We start from the raw sequence: 21,592 nt of genomic DNA, 5'->3' as shown, positions 1-21,592 counted from the left end.
CTTCAGAGTTTTCCAAGACTTTGGCAATGAAGCTAGCACAATCAGAGCTATCACCTCATCATTAAATTTAATGCTCATACTTGATAACTGCTCCACGAATCCTTGAATCTCGTTCAGATGATCGGAGACCAGAGTTCCTTCTTTGTATCGAACCTGGAAAAACTTGCTAAAATAGAACAATTTGTTTGTTGCCACTTTTGGAGGCATATGGTGTCTCCAACTTTGTCCAAAACGTACGAGCATGCGTTTCGTTAGAGATGTGATTATAGACGTTGCATCGACAAATTGTCGGATGTACCCGCAGACTTGCTCGTGCTCGAAATTCTATTCAGCATCTGATTTATCATTTGGTTTAGACTCGCTGAACACCGGTAAGTGCATCTTGGTGACGAATAGAAGATCTTTCATCTTAATTTTCCGAAGTTGATAATTATAGACATTAAGGCTAATCATCTTGCTTTTGCGTACCTTCATCTTTTGTGACTGCTACCAACGAATTAATCGTCAAAGGCTGAACACAAAAAAACCACTTTCCTAATGTTGTCTAGAAAGCCTTTTCTGATGTGGAAGTTCAGACTAAGCTGCAACCACAGAGCATACAAAGACTTCCTATAGTATTTGAGAACCTTGCTCTCATACTAGTTGTTGGGATATCAGGGAAATAAACGAGGTAACATTGCAGCAGAATATCGTAAGTAATATCAATAATGAATAAGACGAACACCAATTTTTATAGTGGTTCACCCCAAGATTGGTCTACGTCCACTCTAAACCTCTCAAGGAGATCACTTCTTTATTAATAACAAAGAAGACAAGAGAATTGAGAATACAAAGTATTTCATTCAGAACACTCTGATTTTAAAACTCACTTTCTCTCCACTAATCATAATCATTCCAAGGATAAACACTCCTTAAGAAATCTCACATTAAATCATTTTTCTCACTTCTACACTTATGATTGTAGATGAGAGGATTTTGTGTTTTTATTATGATTTTGAAATGAAAAATGAATGAGTATTTATAGGTGAATTTTATGGAAAAAAACAAAAATTAAAACATCATTGTTTACATAATCAAACTTAATAATTTTTTTACTAATAAACACATTGTTTATAATTCAAAAATTGTGTTCTTTGAATTCAAATTTAGGTGGTTCTGAAATCAAAGTTTGCTTGCTTGATTATTTAGCAAAAATTTCACCATTGGCCAGCCTGTACAACCGAGAAATGGTGCTGGAATGAGCTCGAAAATGTCCAGAAATTCAAAGTAGAGAAAGCTGGAACAGAGTAAGCGGTGAAGTGGCAATACAACGGCTGAAACAATTCTGGGAAACGAGCTGTAATCAAGCTAAAAGTGCTCAAGAACGAAGCAGCTTTGACAATGGCATCTCACAGCGATGCACGACAGTGATCGACCAGAGTCAAATCACGGCTGGAAAAATTGGGGATTGGCTCAAAATTGCTCTTAGTTTCGAATCCAAGCTATAGATGGTCTGAAATGAAAGAAAACTCACCCAAAAAACTATTGGAATTCGCGAGTAAGATAGCGCAGAAACAGAGCCGATGGGATTGAGCATTGGTCCAAAATTTCTCCAATATTTTGGTGCCAAAATGAATCTAAGGACGATCTCTAACCATATCTAGCTTCAAACGAGTGTTTCCTACGACTGTGGTGGCGAATCGATGACGAACATGCAGAGGGGAAGATTACCTACGGGCTTTGGTGCTTGGTTTGTTCTTTCTTTTCTCTCTTTCTTTAAAAGTTGTTTGTGTATGTTTGTTTTACTGCAAAATCTCAGTTTCATTGAACAAGTTATATATCAGTATCAATCGGAGTATAAATCATTCTAGGCTTCTCACAAAAACCTCTGAACTGCAACAAAAATCTTTGTTCTTGGGAATTCCATCCTCGATCGCTTCTAACATCTCAATAGTTTGTAGGCGGAGGTATGTCTCTTCCAGGTATATTCTAGTTTTGGTAAGGATTTCCACCACCCGTGATTGGAGTATAGCCATTCTGATGTCCCGGACCAGGTGGTCTGATATTTGGAGCGGAGTTCTGATTTTGCCCAGCACTATATCCAATATCAGGGGTAAAACTTTTATCTTTTTTTCCTGGATCGGATCCTGTACGAGGAGCAAAGTTGTTATGAATTGGTCCTGGACAAGATTGATATGGCATTCCTCCATTGTTAGTTGCATACTGAGAGTTTGGAGCATTATTGGGCATTCCTTTGAAATTATTCGGTGGATAGCTTCTTGTGTTGCTCGGATGCAAGCCTCCACTGTAGTTTGGATGCCCTCCGATATTTGGTGGAGGTTCCCCTCCCCCGTAGTTTGGCTGCCCTCCGATATTGGGTGGAGGTGCACCTGCCCCGTAGTTTGGCTGTCTGCCCATGTAATTTGGTTGTCCTCCCATTAGTGGAGATTCACGTCCGACATGATTTGGCTCTCTTTCCATGTTACTATGAGGCATCCCTGCCCTATATTTTGGTGGTGTGCCTCCCCCATGGTTTTATTGTCCTCCCATCTTATTAGGATAGTTGTGCATGTTCAGTTGCGAACCAATATTGGGCTCATTAGGTGGTGGTGCAGACATGTTTTGAGAACCTCTCATGTTACCTGTTGGCCCTCCTCCCTTAGTGGAGATTCATCTCCGGCATAATTTGGCTCTTTTCCCATGTTACTAGGAGGCATTCCTGCGCTATAGTTTGGTGGCGTGCCTCCCTCATAGTTTGATCGTCCTCCCATGTTATTAGGATAGTTGTGAAAGTTCGGTTGCGAACTAATATTGGGCTCATTGGGTGGTGGTGCAGACATGTTTTGAGAACGTCCCATGTTACTTGTTGGCCTTCCTCCCATTAGTGGAGATTCACCTCTGGCACTAATTTGGCTCTCTTCCCATGTTACTAGGAGGCATCCATGCCCTATAGTTTGGTGGTGTGCCTTTACCATGGTTTGATTGTCCTCCCATCTTATTAGGATAGTTGTGCATGTTAAGTTGCGAACCAATATTGGGCTCATTAGGTGTTGGTGCAGACATGTTTTGAGAACCTCCCATGTTACCTGTTGGCCCTCCTCCCATTAGTGGAGATTAATCTTCGGCATAATTTGGCTCTCTTCCCATGTTACTAGGAGGCATCCCTGCCCTATAGTTTGGTGGCGTGCCTCCCTCATAGTTTGATTGTCCTCCCATGTTATTAGGATAGTTGTGAATGTTCGGTTGCGAACTAATATTGGGCTCATTGGGTGGTGGTGCAGACATGTTTTGAGAACCTCCCATGTTACTTGTTGGCCCTCCTCCCATTAGTGGAGATTTACCTCCAGCATAATTTGTCTCTCTTCCCATGTTACTAGGAGGCATCCCTGCCCTATAGTTTGGTGGCGTGCCTCCCCCATAGTTTGATTGTCCTCCCATGTAATTAGGATTGTTGTGCATGTTCGGTTGCGAACCCATATTGGGCTCATTAGGTGGTGGTTCAGACATGTTTTGAGAACCTCCCATGTTACCTGTTGGCCCTCCAGCATTGGTTACGGGGTTTTGATTACTCATTAGCATGTCTCTTCGTTGCTCAAAATTTCTAGACCTGTCGAAGTTTCTAGACCTATCATTGCACTTGTTCCTTTCATTTGCCCCGCATTGTTCCTTACCCACTCTTCATGATATTTAGGATCATAGGGAACAACTACTCCATTGATAAAAGGTTATCCTCCATAATTCTTGTTCTTCACATCCAAGTATGAATCGGGTAGCACCCATCTAACTTTCAGGCAATTCTTTTAACTTGTATGAAAGTTCTTCCGAGACAAGGGCTCCAAAGGCAAAGTAATGCCTAGTAGAAACTTAGTATATCTTCATCCTAGCCTCTTCCTCGCTGCCAACCACCGTAGCAAGTGTTTTGATGTAACTGTCTATGATCTCATCTCTAGTAGGTTCGCCTTCTGGCTTTTCCATGACCACAAGCCAATGCTCGAAATCACATCCATCGAGCAATATCGTTTCCTTCGGCGGGCGGTTCGACCTGTTAGGGTTCGGATCGTTGAGAGAAGAAGCAGTTCGTCTAGTTGAGAAGCATCTGGCGGAAAATCGTGGAGAAAGGTGGAGAAAATGGGAGTTGGACGACGCGGAGACAAGCGGGCGCAAGGTGACGCATCAACGGGGGATTAGGGCGGCGAAAGATTGCGCGGTGGTGGAGCGCAGAGATCGAGCCACATAGATAGTGGCCATTTTGGTTTCGATAATCCCTAGCGATAATGTACAAGTCGGTGTGAGAAGAGGGTTTTAGGTTTGTGCGTCGAATATCCCTGAGCTACCGTAATTCTGATTGCTGATTGCTTTGAACTAGTTATCGGTAAACAGTTCAGCCGTCAGGCCACAGACATCACAAAACATTGTCATGGCCGCTAAAAACTCTAGTGCTGCGAAAACAGCATGGTCTTGGCTACCTCGAGGGCTTTATCTCTTCCGAAAAACTTTTCGAAAATATCCAACGAAAACTCCATTGCAGTTCCTGGTCCTCTGCTAGTGATCAGATTTCCATCAATCATCACCCGGTTTTCGATTTCACTCTGGTCCGAGAGTTTGTGGCAAATAGCCGGAAAGGCGGTAGCTTTCTTACCCTTCAGCAAACCATGAGGCTCAAGAACCATAGCTGGAGAAGCACATATTGCTCCATATAATTTGTTTGATTCTCTCCGTTTCTTCAGCAAATTTACCAGCTTCGTTGACTTCGCAAAAGATTCAGCACCACCAAGTCCCCTAGGTAAAACAACAAGGTCATATGAATGATTTACGACTTCTTCTAGAAATACATCAGCAACTAGTTTAACATTCTTTGATGCTAAAATTTCCAATTTGTCTTCAACAGAGGCCACCACCACCTCAGCTTTTGCTCGTCGGAGTACATCAATTATAATAACAGCTTCCATCTCCTCAGTTGCATTAGCGATGGGTACAAGAACCTTGGGAGAATTATTAAACGTCCATTTGACTAAATTTATCTCAGTAAAGGTATATTCATCCCCATGATTGCTAAGCAAGACCAGAGGCTTTGAAATTTCATCAGCCTTTTCCTTCCCATATAACAGTTCAACCAGCACAACAGCATACTTGAATGCGGTTCCAGGTCCACGACTAGTCACAACTTTTCCATCTTGCTGCACTCTGGATTCAACGGCAACTTTGGATGATAATTGATCCATAAATGGCGGATAGCAAGTTGCCTTTAACTCCTTCAACAGGCCCCACGACCCTAGTGCAACAACAGGAGCAGCACATATTGCAGCATATGGCCGACCTTCTTCAGATTGCTTTTCAACCAAGCTTTTCAAAGTTTTCCTATCCCTGAGAGCGGCTATGTGAGACCCCGAGAATAAACAATAGTCCAATGATTTTTAAAATAATTTTGATGGCATTTTTGTAAATAATTTGAAAAATATTCAATTTATTTTGATGGTATTTTTGTAAATAAGTTGAAAATTAATGAATTAATTTTAAGGGAAAAATGGTAATTAGTGACACATGTTAAGGTTTTTAGCATAATTGTCTGAGTATTAGTTCAAATAAAATGAGACCAATTTCATTGAAAAGCTAATACATAGTGCTAAAATTTTTATGTTTTGAGTTTTGGAAAATTTGATCGTTTGACTGGTCCAAAGGAGTATACTGGTGTTAAAGTGTTAAATAATATATATTATATTATTTTATTAATATAATATAACAAAATATTTTTAAAAAAAATTTAAATTGAGTCGGTCCACTCGAATGAACGTAGACAGACAGAGAGAAAGAGGGTTTTCGAATTTTCTTTTCGGTCTTGCAACTTATCGGTTTATCCAATCGACGAACCGACTTCAGTTATATTTTTGGCGATGTTTGAAATTCGTCTATTTTTGAAATAAATCCGATAAATTGTTAAATCATACAGAAATTGAAGATTTTTGAATAGTGTATGCTTTTAAAGAAGAAGAGATGATTATAGTGATGTTATTTTGAATTATTTCCCATTTATTATAATTAGGAAATTTTAATCGTTGGATTGAGATTGAAGAATTATTTGTCAGTTGTTATTAATTCTGATTATATATGCGGTAGAATAACCGACAAGAAACTAAGTTTTGAAGTCGGAATTGAATTATGTTATGATTTCAATTTGATATAAAATTTCAAAGTTTCAAAAGATATTTGAAACTTATATTATTGATTTTGAATGATGTTATAATTGAAGTGAATATGTTATTGATATAGATAGAGTATCTATACTGAAATCTTCAAGCTACATCAATTGGAAACGAAGAATTGAGGTATGTTGCGACCGAGTAACATACGACAGGTATCTATATCATATGATATATGTTTGATTGATTGAAAATATAGGTCGATATGCCTTTTGTTGAGTTGATGTGGCATAAATGACATACACGTTGAGCTATGATCCTTGGATAGCTTCATATGAATGGATTTGATTCTGGGATTTGTGAACACGATGCTATGTTTGGCATTATGTGGCCCTTAAAGCATAGACATTAGTGGCCCCGCTGATTGATTGAGATTTGGAATTTGATAGCGCTTTGTCGACGTTATCATACGAGTATCTCTGATTGAGGCCGGTATGCCAGCTCGAGCATTGATTTGATAGCGATTCGATTGATTCTTATATATGCTCAGTGGATTGCATATCATATATCATTGTTTAGATACTTGTGGTATATATTGTGGTTGTTTCAGACTGAGCTTTGCTCACCCCAGAGGGGGCTGTTGTTGTCTTTGTATGTAGACAATGATAGGTACTCCAGGATATCAGGAGGCCGGAGAGGGTGCTTCTAGAGGGAGTCATTGTTTGAGCTGAGGTTTAGTGGTCTTTCCCAGTATATATGTATCTATATACCGGGGCATGTCCCGAGGATATGAGTTTGTTTGTATGTAGTTGTTTTGGATTACGTGTGGGTTTGTTTTATATTGTGACGTTATGAGACGAGACTATATTATATACTATTTTAAGTATTATAATTACAATTGAAACCTTTTGGGCTCATTGTAAAGAAAAATGTTTACTCGTTTTCCGTTGTGATTAATTAATCCTAATCAAATTGCATTGTAATAACGATTAGGAGCTAAGGGCCCTACACAGCATGGTATCAGAGCATAGCTGGGGATGCTCGATTGAGTCTTGTGTACACGTAATAGGCACAAATGAATTGTGCGTATGTGTTTGCATTATTTGTATTACTTGCTCCTACTTGATTTAGTTTGAGTAAGTTATTGATGAGATTAATAATTTGAGATGATGTTGATGTATCATTGATATGTATTTGTGTTATTCATACTATATTTTGTAGATGGATCCCACAAATGAAACTGCGAGTAGTAGTACTTTGAAGATGGTTGGACAATTCGAAGGATTGTCCATGAACCTGGTGATGGCTCGATTCCAGGATTTGAAACCACCGAGATTCTTTGGCACCGAGAGTGCAGAAAGAGCAGAGGCCTGGTTGAAGGATATCAAGCACTTGTTTAATATTGTTGAATATTCTAAGGCTCGGCGAATGAAACTTGCCCTTTATCAATTGAAATACCGAGCAAAATCTTGGTGGCAAGCCGCTGAGATTGGACTAAAAGAGGCCGAGATTGAAGTCATATGGGATGTCTTCAAGGCCCAGTTTTTGGAACATTATTCTCCTCCTTCGTATTATACCGCCCAAGAGAATGAATTCAATAGCCTGCAGCAGGAACGATGACTGTTGCGGAATATGCTTCGAAGTTTTATACTTTGTTGAAATATGAGCCTCATGTAGCTACGAATGTAAAAGCGAAATATAACATGTTTGTGAATGGATTGCATCCTACTATATATACTTTTGTCATTTCAGGTTTGCCTACGAACTACGCAGAGGCAGTTGAACGAGCAAAGGCAACCGAAGCTGGACTAAGGCGAGGAGGTCCTCAGTATGCTCCTCCACCCCCAGTGTCAGCTCAGCAGCCTACCTTGCGCCCCAAAGGTAGAAAGTTTAAAAGGACTGGTTCTACTACTTCTTCATCTTCTTCGAGTTCTAGTGGATTCCAGAGAGGGAGTCCCGTTATTGCTTCTTATTGTGGCTATTGAGGAGGCAAACATACTATCGAGCAGTGTCGATGTATGTTTGGTACTTGTTATAATTTTGGACAAGAAGGTCATTTCTCTCGAGCATGTCCGAATAGGGATACGACTTCTTCCCAACCCTAACTTGGAATTCGAGGTGGCCCCAGTATGATGAGACCTGCTGTTCCTGTTTCTTCTTTCCAGCAGTTGAGTGTTCCACGATATCGAGGACCTAGTGGTCAGAGTGCCCAAGGCCCTCTTCAAGTTGGAGTGTATGCTATGACCGAGGATTCAGCGAAAGAAGCTCCTGGTGGTGTGATTGCAGTTATTTGCATGCTTTGCTATTATCCTGCACGTGTTTTATTTGATACATGAGCATCTCACTCATTCATATCTCATGCATTTGTTGCATCTCATGATATTATGTGTACTCCATTGTATGATGTGTTATCGATATCCATGCCAGCAGGAAAGATTATTCTGTCTGATAAAGTTGTGCATAATTGTGTATTGATATACGAGGATAATGTGATATTCCTGAATTTGATTGTCCTCCCAACGCACAACTTTGATTGTATTTGAAACAACCCACACCCATGGCAATAACATTTTAAAACTAACAATATTTGCGGAAGCCTTATCATTTAAAAGGGAAAGAACAATATAGTATACATAAACATTCACCTTTGAATCAATTAAAACAAAGCCAAAAACCAACATAAATTTTTCCCCGTCATTCATTTGCAAAATACAAAATTATCAACACTTTCAATGTTCAATGTACCCCAAAATAAAAGTTCCATGACAAAAGTTCCCTTCCTTGATATATGACTTCTTTCTCCTGGACAATCCATTTTTCATTCCTTTTTGTTAGCTGCATCACATGACGTTAACTGGAATGAGAAAAAACTCAGTAAGTAAGAAGTTATACATAACAAATACATATACATGGCTTGTCTTGAAACATGGCTATGTCAATGGCAATGAACAATTAATAATACCATCTTCAATGAACAATAGATAACAAAGCAATATAGATGGTATTTCATGGCATGAATTAAAAGAAATAAATGATAATTCTGTGACCTATGACCTTTGGAGAGTATCTCTTTGATATAAATATATATCAAAACTATGAGAGATACTCATAATCATGAAATTGGCCAATGACATGCATAAATTAACTATCATTTCTTTGGCTTTGATAATGGGAAATTTCATTGAGGCAATTTAACAAATACTTGGTAAGCAACAATGGAAATACTATCTCCTTATCAATGAATTCAATGGTATTCTTGGATCAATGAACAAATAACAATACATACATCAATAATATAACAATGGAAGGAGCTAGACATCAATAAACATGGCTTATATACATATATATCATGTGAGCAATTGGAAGGAAAGCTTCTACTTACAACCCACAAGCACTATGATGGCTATGATGATCTTGAATGAATCCTACAACAATAATCACAATAATAACCATAAATTATCACCAATAATCATAGGAATCAACCAAGCCATCAATTACCTTCAACTTCTCAAACCCTTAAAACCAAAAAGAAAAAGTCCCTTACCTTGAAGCTTGTGAAAATAGTAGGAGAAGCTAAAGAAATTCACTAAATCCTTAACCTTGAAGTGGAGAATTGAAGGAAAGAAAATCTTTGAGGGAGAAAGCTAGGAATGATCCAAGGAGAAGGAAAGAAGGAGAAATGGTTAGAAGAATCTAGAAACATGCTTATAAGCCTTCCAATGCACCAAAAACATGTTTTCTATACCATAGTCACTGACCCCGTGCCCCCTTCCGTGTATGGGTCCGTGTACATACTGGAAATCACACATTTTTCTTGGCAAGACCCGGACCACGTGTAGGGGTCCGTGTACCCACTGTCCAAGGGCCAAAACTATACTATTTCTTCCGAATTAGCTAAAGTGGTAAACATGAAAGTTGTAGCCCTATGTCTTTTCTTGCATCTCCAATTAGCCTCATGTCATTTGAAGGTATGAGTAAAAAGTGATGCTCATTCTCCCAACATGTGTCAGTGTAGGAACAACGATACACACGACACACTTCGGGCCACTTTTGGCTCGTCTTCCCTAATAATTTGAACATAACTCAAAACATGAAAATTATAGCCTTGTCTCTTATCTTTCTAATGGAAGTGGCCTCACATCAATTGGATCAATATACAAAACATTATACTAAAAACCACAACTACTGCCACATTTTTCATACTGTTTCTGCACTTTCATTTTCTATTTGGCTCAAGATCAACTTTCTATTCTACCTATTCATTCCCTTAATCATCACCAACTATGAATATAATACCAAAACAATAACTCTGAACAATGACCATATAATAACCATTCCAATAAACATAATTCCTAAACACCCAACTAAAATTAATATTATAGACAATAAAATGCTAAAAGGTTGGGATATTACAATCTCCCCTCCTTATAAAAATTTCGTCCCCAAAATTTGCTTACCGTCGAATAAACTCGGATAACGATGTTTCATCTCCTCTTCCGGTTCCCACGTAGCCTCTTCAATCACTTGATTCCTCCAAAGCACTTTGACAAGGCCAATTTCATTGTTTCTCAACACTTTAACTTTACGATCAAGAATTTGAACCGGAATTTTCTCGTAGCTTAGGTTAGGTAAAAGATCCAATGACTCGTACTGAAGAACATGAGATGGATTAGAAAGGTACTTACGAAGCATAGAAACATGAAATACGTTGTGAACGCGATCCAAGTCCGGTGGTAATGCAAGACGATAGGCTCGATCTCCAATCTTATCTAGAATCTCAAATGGCCCAATGTAGCGAGGACTTAACTTACCCTTCTTGCCAAATCGCATAACTTCCTTGAGAGGAGCTATCTTAATAAATACATGATCACCAACCTCGAATGCTAAAGGTCGTCGTCGAACATCGTCATAACTCTTCTGTCGAGACTGAGCGGTCCTCATTCTTTCTTGGATCAATGCCACAACATCTGCTGTTTGTTGAACCAACTCCGGGCCCAACATCTTCCTTTCCCCTACCTCATCCCAATACAACGGTGATCGGCACTTTCTTCCATATAAAGCTTCATAAGGTGCCATGCCGATAGAATACTGGTAGCTGTTATTATACGTGAACTCCACCAAAGGCAACTTGGAATCCCAACTTCCCGGGAAATCAATCGTACAAGCCCTTAGCATATATTCAAGAATTTGGATAACCCTTTCTGATTGACCGTCGCTTTGAGGATGGTAGACGGTACTAAAAGCCAATTTCGTACCCAAGGCTCTGTGCAAACTCTTCCAGAACTCCGATGTAAACCTAGGATCACGATCAGAAACTATCGATACTGGTATCCCATGAAGTCTCACAATTTCCTGAATATAAGCCTCAGCATATTGATTCATAGAATATGTCGTCTTGACAGGAAGAAAATGAGATGACTTGGTCAATCGATCCACAATCACCCAAATAGAATTGAAGCCCTTCTGCGTCCTTGGCAACCCAACAACAAAATCCATAGTTATGTGCTCCCACTTCCATTGCGGTATGGGCAAGGATTGCAACAATCCCGCCGGTCTCTGATGCTCAATCTTAACCTGCTGACATGTTAAACATTCAGAAACAAATAACATTATAACTTTCTTCACACCTGGCCACCAATAAAGACGTCGGAGATCTTGGTACATCTTGGTACTATCGGGATGTACAGAATATGGCGCTGTATGAGCTTCAAGAAGTACATCTTTTCGAATATCATCATTCGTAGGAACACATATCTTACCTCGAAAGGTCAATAAACCATCACGATTAAATCCAAACTCCGAAACTCTTGTCAGATCACTTTTTCTCTTCAACTCCAATAATTCATCGTCAGACTGTTGTCCCTTCAAAATTCGATCAAACAAAGTTGAGTGGAGAACTAGTGCCGATAATCGAGCCACTGTACCTGGAGATACCAAAGTGACCTCATTCCTTTGCAAATCCAGCAACAAAGGTTTAGAAATCATAGATCCCAATAAAGAACTCGACTTGCGACTCAAAGCATCCGCAACCACATTAGATTTACCAGGATGATAGCTAATGGTGCAATCATAGTCTTTCACAAGTTCCAACCATCTCAGCTGCCTCATATTCAATTCCTTTCTGCGAAAACAAATAACTCAAACTTTTGTGATCCGTAAATATTTCACATTTCTCACCATAAAGATAATGCCGCCAAATCTTTAAAGCAAAAACCACAGCTGCCAACTCCAAATCATGAGTGGGATAATTCTTCTCGTATTCCTTCAACTTACGAGAAGCATATGATATCACTTTCCCACGCTGCATCAATATGACACCTAACCCCTGCTTTGAAGCATCTGCATACACAACAAAATCTTCAGTACCACAAGGAAGTACTAAAACAGGGGCAAAAGTCAACTTATCTTTCAATGTTTGAAATGCTTGTTGGCATTCTATGGTCCATTCAAACTTGGTAGCCTTTCGTGTCAAACTCGTCAATGGAAATGCGATCTTCGAAAATTCCGCTATGAATCTTCTGTAATATCCTGCCAAACCAAGAAAACTTTTTACCTCTGACACTGTCTTTGGAATGGACCATTGCATGATGGCTTTAATCTTGGATGGATCAACCGAAATTCTTTCTTTCGAAACAATATGGCCCAAAAATGCCACCTGCTCCAACCAGAACTCACATTTCTTTAACTTGGCATACAATTGCTTATCCCTCAACAGCTGCAACACAATCCTCAAATGCTCACGATTGAAGTTCTCGTGTCTTTGAGTAGATCAAGATGTCATCAATAAAAACAATGACAAAACTATCCAAATACGGCTTAAAGACACGATTCATTAAATCCATGAAAACTGAAGGAGCATTGGTTAGTCCAAACGACATCACCAAAAATTCATAATGGCCATACCTCGTTCTAAAAACAGTCTTTGGTATGTCCTCCATTTTTACCTTCAATTGATGATATCCGGATCGAAGATCGATTTTCGAAAACACGGTGGCTCCTTGCAATTGATCAAAAAGATCATCAATACGTGGCAAAGGATATTTATTCTTAACAGTTACCTTGTTAAGTTCTCGATAATCAATGCATAATCTCAACGATCCATCCTTCTTTTTCACAAATAACACCGGAGCTCCCCATGGCGATGAACTAGGCAGGATAATACCTTCATCTAATAGCTCCTGCAATTGATTCTTCAATTCTCTCATCTCTGTCGGAGCCATTCTGTACGGAGCCTTAGATATTGGAGCTGTACCTGGAATTAAATCAATAACAAACTCCACCTCTCGATCAGGTGGTAATCTAGGCACATCATCTGCAAATACGTCAAGATAATCTTGAACCACATCAATATCCTGTAATTGCGTAATACTTTCCTTGCGCACATCCAACACTGAAGCAAGAAAACCAATACAACCTTTGTGCAACAATTTAGTAGCTTGTAGATAAGAAATAATAGGAATACTCATCGAAGAGCCTAGACCAACAAATACATCATTCTCATGGTCATCTGCTAAAAACTTCACTGTCTTGCCCACACAGTCAATCACCGCATGATAAGCAGATAACAAATCCATACCCAACATAACATCAAATGTTACCATTGGAATAACAATAAGATCAGCAAACAATAATCTCGTACTCATTTGAACAGGACAAGCTTTAAGGATACTAGTAGGGCAAATTTCATCTCCAGAGGGCAACACAATATTGAAGTGTAATGGCATAACAGTAGGTTCAACAGATAAAGAATGCATGAACACTTCAGACATAAAAGAGTGTGTCGCACCAGTATCAATTAATATAAGTGCTTTCTTGTCGAAGATTAAAATATTACCTGATATCACTGAAGAATCAGGATTAGCACTTTCTTTGGTCATTGCAAAAATTCTTCCTTGAACCCTTCCTTGATTCGAAAAAAGAGGAAACTTATGTCATGTGTTCCCCATTTCCTTGCATCTAAAACATCGACCATTACCAACCAAACATTCACCTTTTTGTGGCTTGCCACACTTAGGACACACAGGTCGCTCCGTATCTGATGAAGGCAAAGAAGGCTTATTGCGATGCACCATCTTGCCTTTTCCTTTGTGGCCACCTCACACATTAGTACTTGTCCCTTTCCCTCTAGCTTGAAAAGCTTGCCTCCTTAACTGCCGTTCCTTCTCAATAACTTGTTCATCATGCTCGGAAAGTAAGGCTCTCTCAACAATGTCTTGGTAGGTGATCACCTTTGACATATGAACATCTCTTCGAATCTCTGACGTCAAACCACGAAGGAAGTGTTCTCCCTTATCTTTGTCGTTTTCAGCAATAAAAGGAATAAAAACACATCCTTCTTTGAATTTCAAAGTATATTCAGCGACAGACATAACATCTTGCTTCAATTCAAGAAATTCCTTCACCTTCTTGGCCTTGACCTCTCTTGAAAAATATTTGGCGAAGAATAATTCCTTGAACTCGTCCCATTTTAATGCTCGAACATTAACTGTAACCTTGGTGGCTTCCCACCAGATATGAGCCCCTTTTACCAACATAAACATATCACAACTTACCTTATCTTGGTCGGTGAACTTCAAGTAATCGAATATGGCTTCCAATGATTTGACCCATTCCAGTTCCACTAGTGGATCAGGGCCACCAACAAAATCAGGAGGGTTCATACGTCTGAAACGATCATATGCACCAACATCAGAACTTTCAGTTGTGCCTTGGCCTCTTCCACGACCACGACCCTGGGTCGAGGTGTGCATGCTCAAAAGCTGTTGAGTTTGTTCAGTATGAACCTTCGCTTGTTCTTGCAATTACTTACTGAATTCGTTAACAACCCTGGCAGTCTGATCAGTAGGAGGGGTCCTATCATCCCCTTCAATATTCTTTCTCTTGGGAGGCATATCCTACACAAATGCTCACTTTAACACAGATAGGAAGAAATGATACATCATTGGCAATGAAATAGAATCAATTCTCACTGTTAAAATCAATAGATGCAGGATCGAAAACATACCGGATTGTCCTAGGTAGAAGAAGTCATATATGGTCCGAAGAACTTTTGCTCTGATACCAATTAAAACAACCCACACTCATGGCAATAACATTTTAAAACTAACAATATTTTCGGAAGCCTTATCATTTAAAAGGAAAATGACAATATAGTATACATAAACATTCACCTTTGAATCAATCAAAACAAAGCCCAAAGCCAACATAAAATTTGCCCCATCATTCATTTGCAAAATACAAAATTATCAACACTTTCAATGTTCAATGTACCCCAAAACAAAAGTTCCATGACAAAAGTTCAAAAGTTCCCTTCCTTGCTATATGACTTCTTTCTCCTGGACAATCCATTTTTCATTCCTTTTTGTTATCTGCATCACATGACGTTAATTGGAATGAGATAAAATTCAGTAAGTAAGAAGCTATACATAACAAATACATATACATGGCTTGGCTTGAAACATGACTATGGAAATCGCAATGAACAATGAATAATACCATCTTCAATGAACAAAATATTACAAAGTAATATAGATGATATTTCATGGCATGAATTAAAAGAAAGGAAATTATAATTCTGTGACCTATGACCTGTGACCTGTGGAGAGTATCTCTTTGATATAAATGTATATCAAAACTATGAGAGATACTCATAATCATGAAATCGGCCAATGACATGCATAAATTAACTATCATTTCCTTGGCTTTGATAATGGGAAATTTCATTGAGGCAATTTAACAAATACTTGGTAGGCAACAATGGAAATACTAGCTTCTTATCAATGAATTCAATGGTATTCTTGGATTAATGAACAAATAACAATACATACATCAATAATATAACAATGGAAGGAGCTAGACATCAATAAACATGGCTTATATACATATATATCATGTGAGCAATTGAAAGGAAAGCTTCTACTTACCACCCACAAGCACTATGATGGCTATGATGATCTTGAATGAATCCTACAACAATAATCACAATAATAACCATAAATCATCACCAATAATCATAGGAATCAACCAAGCCATCAATTACCTTCAAATTCTCAAACCCTTAAAACAAAAAACAGAAATTCCTTTACCTTGAAGCTTGAGAAAATAGTAGGAGAAGCTAAAGAAATTCACTAAATCCTTAACCTTGAAGTGGAGAATTGATGGAGGAAAATCTTTGAAGGAGAAAGCTAGGAACGATCCAAGGAGAAGGAAAGAAGGAGAAATGGTTAGAAGAGTCTAGAAACATGCTTATAAGCCTTCCAATGTACCAAAAATGTGTTTTCTATGCCATAGACACGAACTCCGTGCCCTCCTCCGTGTATGGGTCCGTGTACACACTGGAAATCACACATTTTGCTTGGCAAGACCCGGACCCCGTGTAGAGGTCCGTGTATGGGTCCGTGTACCCACTGTCCAAGGGCCAAAACTATACTGTTTCTTCCGAATTAGCTAAAGTGGTAAAACATGAAAGTTGTAGCCCTATGTCTTTTCTTGTATCTCCAATTGGCCTCATGTCATTTGAAGGTCTGACTAAAAATTTATGCTCATTCTTCCAACATGTGTCAGTATAGGAACAACGATACACACGACATACTTCGGACCACTTTTGGCTCGTCTTCCCTGATAATTTGAACAAAATTCAAAACATGAAAGTTATTGCCTTATCTCTTATCTTTCTAGTGAAAGTGGCCTCACATCAATTAGATCAATATACAAAATATTATACTAAAAACCACATCTACTGCCACATTTTTCATACTGTTTCTGCACTTTCATTTTCTATTTGGCTCAAGATCAACTTTCTATTCTACCTATTCATTCCCTTAATCATCACCAACTATGAATATAATACCAAAACAATAACCATAAACAATGACCATATAATAACCATTCCAATAAACATATTTCTTAAACATCCAACCAAAAATAATATTATAAACAATAAAATGCTAAAAGGTTGGGATATTACAGTATTGTTGGCATGGATATCTTGACCACAAATAGAGATACTGTTGATTGTTTTCATGGAGTGGTTCGATTTCGACCTGTTGATGGACCCAAGTGAAATTTTTATGGGAAGGGTTCCCAAGCTAAAATTCCATTGGTATCCTCTCTGGAAATGTCTCGACTTTTGACTAGCGGAGATGAGGGTTCTCTTATCTATGCTATTGATGTCTCTAAGAAGGAGCCTTCTTTATCTGATATTCATGTTACAAAAGAATTCTCAGATGTATTTTCCGTTGAGATTCCTGATTTTTCTCCTCATCGAGAAGTTGAATTTAGTATTGATCTTGTACCGGGGACTGCACCTATTTCTAAAGTCCCTTATCGCATGGAACCTCTTGAACGGAAAGAACTGAAAGAAAAATTACAGGATCTTCTCGATATGGGATATATTCGACCGAGTGTATCACCATGGGGAGCTCCAGTTTTATTTGTTCGAAAAAAAGATGTACTATGCGAATGTGTATTGATTATAGACAATTGAACTGGCTACTGTGATAAACAAGTATCCACTTCCTCGTATTGATGATTTATTTGATCAGCTTCAGGGTACTTCTGTATACTCTAAGATTGATCTTCGTTCTGGTTATCATCAAGTACGAGTTCGAGAAGAAGATGTGTCTAAAAATGCTTTTCGTACCAGGTATGGCCACTATGAGTTCTTAGTTATGCCTTTCGGTCTCACGAATGCTCCTGCTGTCTTCATGGATCTAATGAATCATGTATTTCGAGATTATCTTGACCAATTCGTTATTGTATTTATTGATGATATTCTTGTGTATTCGAAATCGAAATAGGAGCATGCTGAACATCTGAGACTGGTACTTCAAACTCTTCGCTATGGACATTTATATGCTAAATTCTCCAAATGTGAATTCTGGATGGATAAAGTAGTATTTTTAGGCCACGTCATTTCGAGACATGACATATCTGTTGACCCTGCTAAGGTCGAAACTGTATTGAACTGGCCGAGACCTATGAATGTTCCTGAGATCTGTATCTTCATGGGTTTAGCAGGTTATTATCGTCTCTTTATTGAAGGATTTTTGAAAATACCTAAACCTATTACTCAACTGACACAGAAGAATCAGATATTCATTTGGTTAGATGAATGTGAAGCTAGTTTTCTTGAATTGAAGACGAGATTAACCACAGAACATGTGCTTACTATTCCCTCAGGTACCGGAGGATTTGTAATGTGTACAGATGCATCTGGTAAAGGTTTGGGCTGTGTTCTGATGCAAAATGGCAAAGTGGTTGCTTATGCATCTCAGTCAATTGAAATCTCATGAAACTCGTTATCCTGTTCATGATATGGAATTTGCCGCCATTATGTTTGCTTTGAAGATTTGGCGCCAATACTTATATAGAAAAAAGTTTGTTATTTATTCAGACCACAAGAGTCTGAAATATCTCTTTTCTCAATCTGATTTGAATATGAGGCAACGCAGGTGGATGGATCTCCTGAAGGATTTGGATTGTGAGATTCGGTATCACCCTGGATCGGTGAATGTTACTGCAGATGCCCTTAGCCGTAAAGTTCATGATTCTGTGTTAGCTTCTGTCAATGTCGCCTAAGTACACGAGGATATATGTACTTCTGGTTAGATTTTTCACTTGAATTGGAATTCTGTCATCGTCTCAGCATTGAAAATTGAGCCGAACTTGATATCGAAAATACGAAAGACCCAATGAACCGATGCTCAGATCCAAAAGTTGAAAGAACTTGTATCTGCAGGACATCAATCTGGATTTCAAATATCTTCGGATGGTTCTGTACCACTTAATGGTCGGCTGGTAGTTTCTGATAATTATGATTTGAAATCTGCCATTCTTCGAGAAGCACATTGTAGCAAATACAGTATTCACCCTGGAGGCCGATAGATGTATTTGACATTGAGACCTCAATTCTGGTGGAGACGTATGAAGAAGGACAATGCTGAATTTATTTCGAAATATCTTGTCTGCCAGCAAGTGAAGGCAGAGAGAATGAAACCGGGAGGATTACTCCACAGTCTTGAAATTCCAAAGTGGAATTGGGAACATTGCTATAAATTTTGTGACTCATTTACCTCGTTCACCTAAGGACTGTGATGCTATTTGGGTTATTATTAATCGGATTTCAAAATCTGCACATTTTATTCCGTATGAGCGGACTTATCCTTATCAGAGAATGGTCCATTTATACATTGAGAATATTGTGAGACTGCACGGTGTGTCAGTCTCAATTGTATCAGATCGTGATCCCATGTTTGCTTCTAAATTCTGGGGTGGTTTCCAAGAAGAGATGGGTACGCGTTTGGCTATGAGTACTTATTATCACCCTCAAACTGATGGCCAAACTGAGCGTACAATTCAAACGTTAGAAGATATGTTACGTGCGATTGTGATGGATTTTAACATTGGATAGCAAGATGCCTTACCATTGGTTGAATTTTATTATAATAATAGCTTCCAAACGAGCATTGGTATGGCACCTTTAGAAGCCTTATACGGGAGACGATGTAGGTCACTGTTATTCTGGGATGAAATTGGTGAAAAACAATTGACTGGACTTGAAATAATACAGGAAATGAATGATAAGGTTCAGTTAATTTGACAGCGGATGAAAGCTGCTCAGGATCTTCAAACGAGTTATGCGAATAAATGAAGACGACCCTTAGAATTCCAGAAAGGTGATAAAGTGTTTTTGAAAATATCTCCCTTTAGAAGCACTGTTTGATTTGGCATGCGAGCGAAGTTATCACATCGATATGTTGGTCCATACGAGATCCTTGATTGAATTGGGGATCTTACTTATCGGTTAGCATTGCCACTAGCTTTATCTGACATTCATGATATATTTCATGTTTCTATGTTGAGAAAGTATGAACCAAGTCCATCACATGTATTTGCACCTTATGAGGTTGAACTTGATCCTTCTCTTTCCTATGTTGAACAACATGTTTGCATTATGGATCGGAAGGAGAAAGTATTGCGTAATAAATCAATTCCGCTAGTTCGAGTGCAATGGACACGACATGGTGTGGAGGAGTCAACGTGGGAATTGGAAAGCAAGATGCGAGAATCATATCCGCACTTTTTTGATTCTATTCCACCTGTTCCATTGTATTCAATATATAGTGATACATTTATTGATTTTAGTTTTGATATTTAATATAACTGATGACATATTATATGTTTGTCAATGTTATGTATATAGAGATGTTTGAGATTTCGAGGACGAAATCTTTTAAGTTGGGGTGAAATGTGAGACCCGTAGAATAAACAATAGTCCAATAACTTTTAAAATAGTTTTGATGGCATTTTTGTAAATAAGTTGAAAAATATTTAATTTATTTTCATGGCATTTTTGTAAATAAGTTAAAAATTAATGAATTAATTTTAAAAGCAAAATGGTAATTAGTGACACATGTTATGGTTTTTAGCGTAATTGTCTGAGTATTAGTTCAAATGACATGAGACCAATTTCATTGGAAAGCTAATACATAGTGCTAAAACTTTTATGTTTTGAGTTTCGGAAAAATTTGATCTTTTGACTGGTCCAAAGGGATATACCGATGTTAAAATGTTAAATAATATATTTTAATAAGATAATATTAAAAAAAATTAACTTGAGTCGGTGGAATTCAAACACTCGAATGAACGTAGATAGACAGAGAGAAAGAGGAAAGAGAAAGAGGGTTTCCGAATTTTTTTTTCGGTCTTGCTATTTATCGGTTTATCTAATCGACGAACCGACTTCAGTTCTGGGATCGTTGACACGAGGTCTTCGATTTGAGGTATAAATTTTATATTTTTGGCGATGTTTGAAATTCATCGATTTTTGGAATAAATCCGATAAATTGTTAAATCATACAGAAATTGAAGATTGTTGAATAATATATGATTTTAACGAAGAAGAGATGATTATAGTGATATTATTTTGAATTATTCTCAATTTATTATAATTAGAGAATTTTAATCGTTGGATTGAGATTGAAGAATTATTTGTTATTGTTATTAATTCTGATTATATATGTGTTAGAATAACCGACAAGAAACTAAGTTTTGAAGTCGGAATTGAATTATCTTATGATTTCAATTTGATATGAAATTTCAAAGTTTCAAAAGATATTTGAAACTTATATTGTTGATTTTGAACGATGTTATTGATTGAAGTGAATATATTATTATGTAGATAGAGTATCTATACTGAAATCTTCAAGCTACATCAATTGGAAACGAAGAATTGAGGTTTGTTGCGATCGAGTAACATACGACATGTATCTGTATCATATGATATATGTTTGATTGATTTGATTGAAAATATATGTCCATATGCCATATTTGTTGAGTTGATGTGGCATACATGACATACACGTTGAGCTATGATCCTTGGATACCTTGATATTATTGGATTTGATTCTGGGGTTTGTGAACACGATGCTATGTTTGGCATTATGTGGCCCTTAAAGCATAATTATTAGTGGCCC

The 21,592-nt window shown here is 38.1% G+C and overlaps 1 protein-coding gene and 1 pseudogene across 1 annotated transcript; both read right to left on the bottom strand.

Moving 5' to 3' along the window:
* Positions 1 to 2,627: 2,627 nt before the first annotated feature.
* LOC142530227 (multiple organellar RNA editing factor 8, chloroplastic/mitochondrial-like) lies at positions 2,628 to 4,293 on the bottom strand (annotated as a pseudogene).
* A 47-nt stretch (positions 4,294 to 4,340) lies between these two features.
* Positions 4,341 to 5,349, bottom strand: LOC142529054 (protein DJ-1 homolog B-like). The gene has a single exon (XM_075634431.1). The coding sequence runs from the start codon at positions 5,199 to 5,201 to the stop codon at positions 4,413 to 4,415; it is 789 nt and encodes a 262-aa protein (XP_075490546.1). The 5' UTR covers positions 5,202 to 5,349; the 3' UTR covers positions 4,341 to 4,412.
* Between the last annotated feature and the right edge of the window lie 16,243 nt (positions 5,350 to 21,592).

The sequence above is a fragment of the Primulina tabacum genome, chromosome 16, assembly GCF_025594145.1.
Source record: "Primulina tabacum isolate GXHZ01 chromosome 16, ASM2559414v2, whole genome shotgun sequence".
NCBI classification, from domain to species: domain Eukaryota; kingdom Viridiplantae; phylum Streptophyta; class Magnoliopsida; order Lamiales; family Gesneriaceae; genus Primulina; species Primulina tabacum.
The sequence above is the reverse complement of the archived record's forward strand: the minus strand, read 5'-3'. Positions and strand labels throughout refer to the sequence as shown.

Coding starts and splice junctions, on each gene's coding strand:
- LOC142529054 (XM_075634431.1), bottom strand. CDS start 5,201: ATGGATCAATTATCATCCAAAGTTGCCGTTGAATCCAGAGTGCAGCAA.